The 10,813-nt window shown below is 45.6% G+C and overlaps 1 protein-coding gene across 2 annotated transcripts; it reads right to left on the reverse strand.

Moving 5' to 3' along the window:
• Nucleotides 1-1,733: 1,733 nt before the first annotated feature.
• On the reverse strand, nucleotides 1,734-10,557 carry Fcgr1a (Fc fragment of IgG receptor Ia). Of its 2 annotated transcripts, XM_031376113.1 has the most exons (6): nucleotides 10,508-10,557; nucleotides 10,089-10,109; nucleotides 8,707-8,964; nucleotides 4,299-4,547; nucleotides 3,146-3,430; nucleotides 1,734-2,108 (listed from the first exon to the last, which is right to left on the reverse strand). In XM_031376113.1, exons 1-6 carry the CDS (start codon nucleotides 10,536-10,538, stop codon nucleotides 1,765-1,767), a joined length of 1,188 nt encoding a protein of 395 aa, XP_031231973.1. In that variant the 5' UTR covers nucleotides 10,539-10,557; the 3' UTR covers nucleotides 1,734-1,764. The 2 variants fall into 2 exon arrangements, with proteins under 2 accessions (XP_031231973.1, XP_031231974.1); XM_031376114.1 differs by lacking the exon at nucleotides 10,089-10,109 and having other exon boundaries at nucleotides 10,508-10,544.
• Nucleotides 10,558-10,813: the final 256 nt, after the last annotated feature.

Genomic DNA, 10,813 nt, shown 5'->3' on the forward strand with positions numbered 1-10,813 from the left:
AGCTACAGGTGATTATTGTTAGGAGCTGCCAGCACAGGTGCTGGGAACTGGGAACTGAACTCAGGTCCTCAGGGAAAAATGGGACAAATGGAATGGCCCGCATAGGCTCATATGTTTGAATGTCGGGTTTCCGGTTGATGGGTTGTTTAGGAAGGATTAGGTGGTGTGGTCTTGTTGGAGGAAGTGTGTCACTGAGGACTGGGCTTTGAGGTTTCACAAGCCCAGGCCAGGCCCATGTTTGTCTCTCCCCCTGCCTCCTCCGAGCCTCCATTTGTCAATAAGAGGTGAACTCTCAACTACTGTGGTCAGGGCCTTACCCTCTGAGACTGTAAGCGAGCCCCCAGTTAATGCTTTCTTTTGTAAGTTGCCTTGGTCATGGTGTTTCTTCACAGCAGTAGGAAAATAACTAAAATAAGCACTATATGTTCTTTAAACTGCCGAGACATCTCTAATTTTTTTTAAAGATTTATTTGTATTTTTTTAAAGATGTATTTATTTATTATATGTAAGTACACTGTAACTGTCTTCAGACACTCCAGAAGATGGCATCAGATCTCGTTACAGATGGTTGTGAGCCACCATATGTGGCTGCTGGGATTTGAACTCAGGACCTTCGGAAAAGCAGTCGGTGTTCCTAACTGCTGAGCCATCTCTCTATCCCCTATTTGTATTATTTTTACACACACACACACACACACACACACACACACACACATACATATTATTCCCTTTGAGGTAAAAGCTGCGATGAGTTTTGATGTTTGTTTCTTTAAGATTTATTTATTTTTTAACTGTTCTTGTTCATATGTCTGTATCTGCATGCCATGCACATGTAGGTGCCTGAAAGAGGTGAGAAGAAGGTGTCAGGACCCCCTGGAGTTAAAAGCAGTTACAAACACAGAACCCAGGTCTTCTGGAAGAGCAGGAAGAGCTTTGAACCCCCGATCATCTCTCCAGCTCCCAGACTGTTTCTGCATGCACTGTACAACAGAGTGTATCTCCTCCAGTGACCACAGTCCTTTCCCTGTCCCTCTCTCACGCCTCTTGGTCCTGGCTAGAAAGGTTTCAAAATACCCTTGGTACACCTCACTCTTTACCGGCTGCCATTATGTCCTTTGAGAGATGTGGGCAGCAAATCTGGGGACGGTGCATGAAGAAAGACAGTGGGAAGGAGAACACAAATTCTAATGCTCTCACGATGACCACCGGTCTTAGCCAGTTTTAGCCTAGGCTACGGAGCTGACTGTATCAGCGTCTGCTCCCCTAACACCCAGCCCATCCCTGGGAAGGACTTGTGAGGGGAGGCAAGGTTCTGCCTCCTGGGCAGGAATCTCACCCTTGCTCTAGTTCCGCACTTCTCAGGCTGGAGTCTTCCAGAGCTGGGTCCCGTCCGGAGGCTGGGTGGGTGGGGGAGTTCCTGTGGGATTGACTTCCTGTTTCCCTGCTCTAAACCAAACATTCGACAACCCCCCACCCACGCTGTGACTTGACTCCACATTTTGCAAGATCCCTTTGGTGTTGGTCTCCTTTCAAATGTCTGATTACCCAGCTTGTCTCAGCCGGAGTCAGTTTGTCTGTTTGCTTTATTTAAAAGTTGCAAGCCTTTAATCCCAGCACTTGGGAGACAGAGGCAGGAGGATTTCTGAGTTCGAGGCCAGCCTGGTCTACAGAGTGAGTTCCAGGACAGCCAGAGCTACACAGAGAAACCCTGTCTCAGAAAAAAAAAAAAAAAAAGTTGCAAGCCATGGTCCCACGGTGTCCGGGTCAACTTTGGGAAGTTTGTGCCCCAGTCCTGTCACTGGGAGAAAGGGGTTCAGGCTGCTCGGGTCCACAGCCACCCACTGAGCATAGAGGTCCGTCAGGAGCTTTTTGTGGTGTGGCCTGGCTTGCAGTGGCTGTTACTTCTTCATACACGCCATCGCTTCTAACTCGCTGGAAGGAAGTTGCTTTCTTCCCCTGCTCAGAAACCAAAGGGACTTCTAAATTGTATTTTTTCTTTCTCTGCAGCCTGTGTATTTTCACATAGAGCACCGTGTTCACCAAAAACATTATTCCCACTGACAGATAAAACAGGATGTGAAACCAGACGGGAGCTGATGACTGGGGACCTGAAACAGAGAAGAAGTTCTTCAGACACTGGAGAGATCCAGCCAAGTTATGTTTGGAAGAAAAAGACTGATGAAAGCTGTCTGTCCCACAGTAAATTCAGGGAACACCAAGAAACTTCCAGCAGTTCCATATAAGGCCTCTAGGTGGAGCAAGCTCCTTGGGAATGTCACTCTGGAACTTTAGAGACCACTGCTAGCTACTTCTGTGTCTTTAATGCTTGAAGCCCTTTGAGGAGTCTTCCCTGCCAGAGGCTTGGTTCTGGGGCTTATAGGAGACTATGTTGTCTATGAGGACAAAATGTAAAGCCATAATGTAAGCTCATCAAATCAAAAGGTGCCTCTTCTCTTTGTCCTGGCTAGTTTTATGTCAACTTGACACAAACTTGAGAGTCATCTGAAAAGAGGGAACCTCAATTGAAAAAATGCATCCATAAAACCCAGCTAGGTTCTAAATTAGTGAACAATAGGGAAGGGCCCAGCTCATTATGGATAGGGTGGGCTGGAGATCCTGGGTTCTATAAGAAATCAGGCTGAACAAGACATGAGGAGCAAGCCAGTAAGCAGCACACCTCGGTGACCTTTGTGTCAGCTCCTGCCTCCAGGCTCCTGTCCGGTGTGCGTCCCTTATACAGTGCTGTGGAAGCGTGAGCCAAATAAACCCTTCCCTCCCCAACTTCCTTGTGGTCCTGGTGTTTCATCACAGCAATCTCCCAACACGATCCTAGTGTCTTCGGTAGTGAGTCTGGATAGCAAAGGGGAGTAGAGAGAGGGATGCTGCAGGGGGGAAGACAAAATGAAGGAAACCATCAGGAGGAAAAATGAGATAAAGAAAAGGAATAAAGAAAGGAAAACGTGAGAGACAGGAAAGGGAAGGGGAGGGAAGGGAAGGAGAGGAGGAAGGGACTCAGGGAAGGCTGGAGGATGGCTGCGGTTCTGAAGGAGGCGTGAGGCCCTGCACATGAGGGCTGGACTACAAACCCCTGAGTGAACCTCAGCCCCTCGGGAGCAAAGTGGGCCCCCACTTCCCTTGCACTCACCAAGCACTTGGAGCTCCAACTCGGGACTGCGCTTAAGGACACTGCCGTCCTCCGTGGCTACCTCACACCAGTACAATCCAGAATCTTCTCCTTCAGCCCTTGGTATGTGGTACTCTGAGGATGTGTTCCTGTCCTCCAGGATCTTGCTGCCCACGTAGAAGGAGAAGTAAAGCTGTAAGCCAGGACTGTGCAGGAGCAATTTTGTCTCACAGTTCAGGGTGACCAGACTCCCCTCCAGGAAGGGAGATGACACGGATGCTCTCAGCACTGGTGTGGTAAACAGCTCTAAAGAGAAAGTTAACGGGACAGGGTGTTCCATTCTGTGTTCTTTTCATGAGACTCTCTCCCCTTTGTCCTCAAGAGAATGGGTTTCCCCCATTCCAGCAGAGAGGCATAATTTCTAAAACCATGGCTGCAGCCTCCAGCTGAGGGGCTTCTCATTACACAAGTGCCCTTCGCTGCGTGGCTCTATTTATTACGAGCCATGGAGCCCCAGTAGCCACCCAGAGTCAGCACTAAGATGCACTTGCCAGCTAGGTCATTCGTGACTTGTGCTATTCAAAAGAGAAGCTGGGACAATAATTTCCTCCCCACAGAAATAAACTATTTTTAGGACAGGAACACCTAGCCAGTGAATAAGAGCATGAAAAAGGTAAGCCATGGAAAGAGAACAGAGAGACCTTGTGGAACTTGAGCAGAGAAAACTGCTTTACAGATGCTTAAAGAGATGTGGGCCCAGAGACGAGACATGTCCCTGACACATAAACACAAAATATAACCAGTTCCTAATGTCTTTCTGCTTTTTATTTCTATGGAAATAAATTTCATGAGATTTAACTGGATTAAAAAAAATTCTTGACTAATTTGAGTCCCTGGCTTTAGGGCTAAAATAAGTTGAGGAAGGGACTGTCACTATCCCCTGACTGTGACACAGTTGGGTCATTGTGGACACTGCAAAGAGCAATGGGTTGCTACGCTGAGACCTCACTTGTGGGTCTAGCCTAGCCAGTGGTCACTGAGAGGCCTTCGGGGAGGTTGCTTGTCTGGTAGGACTCAGCTCCCTCCTTTGTAAGTTTAAGTAAGGGCTGTAGATGCTTTCGCGGTGGCTTTTCTGGTCCTTACAACTGTAACTCTTGCTCTCTAGGCTGGATACCTTTCACAGTGATGGACACTCCTGCAGACGTGTAGAGGCGCATTCCCATGCCTGAGCAGTGGTAGATGCCGCTGTGACTCGGGCTGGTTTTCAGAATGGTGAACTCAGAACTTCGAGAAAATGGAAAGGAGTTTCCATTTTGATAGAAAACCACATTGTACACCACCTTATTCTGCCATCCGTGACACCTCAAGGCCAGAGGTTCTCCTTCTGTGAGGACTCTGCGGGAGGCCTGGAGTAGCAGCCAGTCTGAAAAGTGAGGGTCCACAGGGTTTGCATGCGACAGAGGGAATGTGAGGAGGCCAAACCTTGGCCCTGGAGATTTTTATATCTTTTACTTGAAACGTTCCAACCCCAATCTCCTCTATGACCCACACCTGTCCCGCTCTCAAAGCTCTCAGCTTTGGTGAAAGAAAATCGACTTTTGCCAGCATCTGGGCACACTAGCGCCCTCTATAGTCCAGCAGCTGGGCACACTAGCGCCCTCTATGTTCCTTCTCAGCAGCTGGGCACACTAGCGCCCTCTATGTTCCTTCTCAGCAGCTGGGCACACTAGGCCCCTCTTACTTTGTCTCAGGGCTCAGAAGTTGGTTGGTACAAAGTTTACTTTGCATGATAGAAAGAATTCTTAGACGACCCCCAGTGAATCATACCTAGCAAGCACCCTGACTGTGATGAATCCCTATGATTGGCTTCTATAGCCAAGAAAATATGACAAAGGCCAGGTGCACATTTGCTCTATCTGGCTCTTTCTTTGCAGGCTGGATGGAGATGCTCCTGGTGACCTTGAGGCAGTAAGCTGCCACGATGTGACACATAACCTGTGAGGGTTACATGTCGAGGGCTTCTGGGAGCTGAGTGTGGTCCCCTAGTGGACAGCCAATTAGAAAATGAGGACACTAGACCTATAACCCCGAGGAATTGAATCCTGCCAATGACTTTGTAAATTTGAAGAAAGACCCAAAAGAAACACAGTCAACATTCTAACTACAGAAAATCGGTGGAAAATGAAACATAATAATTTATGTGTTTGTGGCAACCTGTTATGTTGAAGTAAAAAATGATGTGCTCTAACTGCTGACACCCTTGTTAATAAAGATGAGATATTCAGAGAAGGAGGGCCTTTCACTCCACAGAATTCATCTAAGAACAGTGGTGGGCAGTGTGTGGCAGTTTCTGTGGTCTCAGCCACTGCTACATTTCTTCTAGATGCAATTCTTTCTTGTATCTATTCCTGTCCCCAACCAAGAAACTCCACCCTGCACTGTCTAGACACATTCATGTCTTTGCTTTATTTCTGAAACACAGTAGAAGATTTTTTATATATCTCCATATGAAATTATCAAAACGCAAGTAAAAAAATACACACCGAAATTAGATGGACTTGAAGTCTCAATATCTCAATGAACTTTTATACAGCAAGAATAGCCATTCCAAATGGCAGCTGTGGGGATTCACATTTGGGTTGCATACTATGCACTATGGGATATATTTGTATGCACCTATCCATCAACAAAGTGAAAAATTTATGACAGGCATAGAACTAGAAAAACAGTAAGCTTTCTGTCCTCTCTCATGCAACATGTTCTTTACCTGTGTTCTGTCCTTCCTGGACCCTAATATTTCCCTTCTTGTTCTCTCTTCTATATGTTATACTGTACCCCAAATGTACATTTGTTTACATATGTTTTTAGCTAGATTCTACATATAAGGGAAAATGTGGAGCTATTTAACCTTAAATGAGAGTATTGCATATAAAAACACATGAGATACAGCTTTCAGCTGTACTATATGTACTACATAGCATGCTAATTTCCTATTCAAACATCCTACTGCCTCTGAGTAGGAAAGTGACAGTTATTCTGAGTCACATGACTAGAACCTGGACCCACCAACCAACTTCATTTTCTTGGTCCTGGGGTCTCTATGAGGTTCTGCCCATTCCAGCTTTAAAAAGCAGGAAAAAGCTTGAGGGCAACAAACAGATAGCAGGAAGGGAATTTGTGAACACAACAGACAGCATCAGCTGGGGAGGGGGTATTATTACAGGGGAGGAATATGCATACACAACAAGCACACACTGAGAGCCTCTGCACATATACAGCAAGCACACACTGAGAGCCTCTGCACACACTGAGAGCCCCTGCACACACTGAGAGCTTCTGCACACACTGAGAGCCTCTGCACATATACAGCAAGCACACACTGAGAGCTTCTGCACACAGAGAGCCTCTGCACACACTGAGAGCCTCTGCACACACCTCTGCACACACTGAGAGCCTCTGCACACACTGAGAGCCTCTGCACACACTGAGAGTCTCTGCACACAGCAAGCAAACACACTCTCTCTCTCTCTGCAAAGCAGAGTGGGACTTCGGAGCTAAAAATTTCAGTCTCTTCTCAAAGGCTGTTTTGTTTTCTTGGGTTTGGGGTTTTTGGAGGTTTTTTTGTTTTTTTTTTTTAACTTATTTATTTATTACATATAAATACAATGTAGCTGTCTTCAGACACTCCAGACAAGGGAGTCAGATCTCATTATGGGTGGTTGTGAGCCACCATGTGGTTGCTGGGATTTGAACTCAGGACCTTCAGAAGAGCAGTTGGTGTTCTTAACTGCTGAGCTATCTCACCAGCCCCCATTTTGTTTGATTGATTGTTTTTGTTTTTTAAGTCTCTGATGAATTATTCTCCCCTAATTTAGGATGGCAGCTGATTGTCCCACAACTGCTATGTAAGCATATACAGAATACAGATCTGAACTCCTAGGCTGGTCCACCAGCAAAGGGCCCGATTGGTGGGAAAAAATGAATAAAGTCCTCCAGACCTTTTTTTTTTTTTTTTTTTTTTTTTTTTTTTTTTTTTTTTTTTTTTTTTTTTAACCTGCCAGGCTTTGTCTCAGACCAAGAGGATGAGAAATAAGCCAGCCATCTTGAAAGTTTGCCACCTTTATAACATAGACGGCTCCTCTCTGTCTGCCTACCACAGACTGTCTAATTTCTAGTGTCTTAGCATGCCCAAACTGACTGACACTGACTGATCATCAATGTAACTACAATGGAATCTTCCACTGTTGCATAACTGTGCAAAAACATTTTATAAATAGGATAGGGAGAGCAGAAACCAGAAAATCTGGTGTATTAGATGACAGTCAAGAACTTTTGATCCTTGGCTGGGGGAAAGGGTAGAAGACCTGACACTGTAACATGGAAAAGGCAAGCCACAGAGAAATCCCCAACACTTGAAAATACCCAGAATGTATAAAGAATTCCTGTGAGCTAATGGGGTGTAGAAGGGAGGGGAGGCAATAGAAATATTGGCCAAGGGGCTAGAAAGATGGCTCAGCAGTTAAGAGTGCTTGCCTGCCTTCTAGAGCAGGGGTCGTGACCCCTTTAGAGGTCAAAAGACTTTCACAGGAGTTACATATTAGATATCCTGCATATTAGATATTTACATTACAATTTGTACCAATAGCAAAATTACCGTTTTGAAGTAGCAGTGAAAATAATTTTGTGGTTGAGGACTACCACAATATGAGAACTGCATTAAAGGGTCGAAGCATTAAGAAGGTAGAGAAGCACTGTTCTAGAGGACCTGAGTTCAGTTCCCAGAACCCAGGACTGGCAGCTCACAACACCCTCTTCCGGGCACCAAGGGTATTATATGCCTGTACACATGGCATACAGATACACACACACACACACACACACACACACACACATACACACACACACACAAAGTAAAAAACAAATTCTTTTTGTTGTTGTTGTTTTGTTTTCTAAGACAGGGTTTCTCTGTGTAGCCCTGGCTGTCCTGGAACTCACTGTATATACCAGGCTGCCCCTGAACTCAGAGATCTGCCTGCCTCTGCCTCCTGAGTCTGCTATTAAAGATGCACATCACTACCATCTAGCACAAAATATTTCTAAAAGAAAGAAACATTTCCTAAAAGACTCATTGTTTACTTTGTAAAGGTTTTATAAAGACATATAATAAACACATTAAAAGTAGTCAATACACAGTCAGCAAAGAAATATAAATTAAAACCACAATGTGATGCCAGTGTGCACGATCAGAATAACACAACTAAAACTACAGAAAAGAACTGCTGTGGATGAAGCTGGGGGGGACATAAATTTTGAGCAAAGATAAAAATATTAGAGCCTAAGGTTTTCCTTGAGACATTGTCTCTCAAACCAGTCCAGCTGGGGTGCTGCAGACAAATAGGCCGTGATGTGATCACCTGGCAGATTCTTAGTATAGATGTGCTCATTCAGATACTCTCACATATACTCAGAGAGAGAGAGAGAGAAAGAGAGAGAGAGAGAGAGAGAGAGAGAGAGGACTCTAACACACACACACACAGGAAGACCTCCGGTTCCCCATCCCTCCTGACCCATGCCATGCTTACCACTGTGGATTTCCAACTGCACAGGATCGCTTAGCATTGAGGAACCTATCTGACACCTGTATTCACCACTGTCTTTGAAACTGGCCTCCGGGATGCTATAAAGAGGCATGGAGTTCTGAATGGCTGTGCCGTTGATAAACCACTGTGTGGAACTGTTTCCAGGCAGGTGAGACCCCTCACACCGTAAAGTGACATATTCCTTCTGGAAAATACTGACCCATGGAGGCTGCAAGGTGATCACAGCCTTGGTGGCATTAACTGTAGAGAAAAACAAACAAACAAAAACAGCAACAACAACAACAACAAAAACCCTGAGTGAGTTAAAGGCAGAACTATAAAGCCACTGGTGAAGTTTTATTGGAAGCACAAGAGGGAAATGTATTTTTATGCTAGTTTAAAAAGATTAGCAAGTGAGAGCCCAGGAAGCTAGCTGCCTTTCGGTACCTAGACTGCTCTGGGAGCTTTTCTAGGTCATTTGACTTGGAGCCAGATAATAGGGTTTGGTTGCCCCGCCCGTGTTAATGAAGTGGATCTCAAACCAGAGCAAACTGCTTCAAGCCAGTTTCCCTACACTCAGCGTTAGACTGAGTTTCCATTGGAAACTGAGCCTCTAACCAGGCGGTCCTGGCGCACACCTTTAATCCCAGCACTTGGGAGGCAGAGGCAGGCGGATTTCTGAGTTCGAGGTCAGCCTGGTCTACAGAGTGAGTTCCAGGACAGCCAGGGCTACACAGAGAGACCCTATCTCAAAAAAAACAAAAACAAAAAAAGAAACCGAGCCTCGAGCCCTTGAAGCTTTCCTATCTCCTAAGGAGAAAAACCTGTCTCTGCTTTCTTATGAAAGGGATAGATTTCAGGGCCACTGAGAATCCAGCCCAATAGGACTGCTTCTGGTTTTCTAAAATTCTGTGCTTTTCTGATCTCACTAGGCCAGCATTTCTCAACCTGTGAGTTGTGAACCCCTTGGGGGTGTCAAATGACCTTTCACAGGGGTCACCTAAGACCATCAGAATACACAGATATTTACATTATGATATATAACAGTAGCAAAATTACAGTTATGACACAGCAAATAACATTATGGTTGGGGGGGTCACTTACAGCATGAGGAACTGTATTAAAGGGTCGCAGCATTAGGAAGGTTGAGAACCACTGCGCTAGGCATTTAGTTAAGCAGCCAGGGTTCGCTCAGAAAACTTTGGACAGAAGAAACCTTAAAAACCAGTTTTGCAGAAAACCCACTCTAAATGCAGAGACTGTAACTGAGAAGTCCTCCTCTTGCCTGTCTTCCCCTGTGCTCTTCCCTCCGGGCTAATGGAACCCACTGTTAGAAAGCAGGAAAGTAGAGGAGGGTGAAGGGTTAAAAGAGGGAGGTTACTCACCCACTTGCCCAACAACTGGAACTGCAAGAGACCAGAGAGACAGAGATCAGTTGGTGAAAGAAGATGGTGGTGACAAAGAGCAGGCTGGGAAGAGAGGTCCTGTCGCCTCCCAGGACCAGCTGAACTCTCTTAGTCCCTCTTTCCCAAGGTCAAACACCAGCAGAATGGATGGTGATTCATGATGCTTGCTTCATTCTGATGGAGGCTCGAAGGCTTAATGCCACCAGAGGCTACCTTCCCATCCTTTGGAAATTAAACACCAATAAACTATTGGATCACTAAACAGCAGCCTTTAGACTAGAGTTCTAGGCTAACGTGACAAATGGTAAACAATAAAGTTCCATTAGCCCGGAGGGAAGAGCACAGAGCCATGGCCAGAAGCCACATCCCCCTAGCAAGCCTCCTTGAGTCCAACTCACCCCAAAGTAGCAGAGTCGTTAGAAGCCACATGTCACTTCCAAGCTACATGCCAGACACTGAAAGGTTCTCCTCGGAGCTAGAGACCAAGATTAGAAAAGAGGAAGGAAGTTGCTATTTCTGCTGACTTGCACTGTGGTCATGATCCTTTTTCTGGGAAATATATCCTGAGGTTTTTTTCCCCTCTGTTGACAGGTATCCCGTAGCCCAGGTTATCCTCAAATTTACTACAAAGCCAAGGATTACCTTGACTCCAGATCCTCCTGCCTCTACCTCCCAAGTGCTAGGATTATATATAGCCTTGTGTC

The sequence above is a fragment of the Mastomys coucha genome, unplaced genomic scaffold (assembly GCF_008632895.1).
Source record: "Mastomys coucha isolate ucsf_1 unplaced genomic scaffold, UCSF_Mcou_1 pScaffold16, whole genome shotgun sequence".
NCBI classification, from domain to species: Eukaryota; Metazoa; Chordata; class Mammalia; order Rodentia; family Muridae; genus Mastomys; species Mastomys coucha.

Coding starts and splice junctions, on each gene's coding strand:
- Fcgr1a (XM_031376113.1), bottom strand. CDS start 10,538: ATGTGGCTTCTAACGACTCTGCTACTTTGGG. Junction 8,965..10,088: donor TCCAGTTGTTGGGCAAGTGG/GTGAGTAACCTC, acceptor TTTTCTCTACAG/TTAATGCCACCAAGGCTGTG. Junction 2,109..3,145: donor GTTGGAGCTCCAAGTGCTTG/GTGAGTGCAAGG, acceptor TCTCTGTTTCAG/GTCCCCAGTCATCAGCTCCC.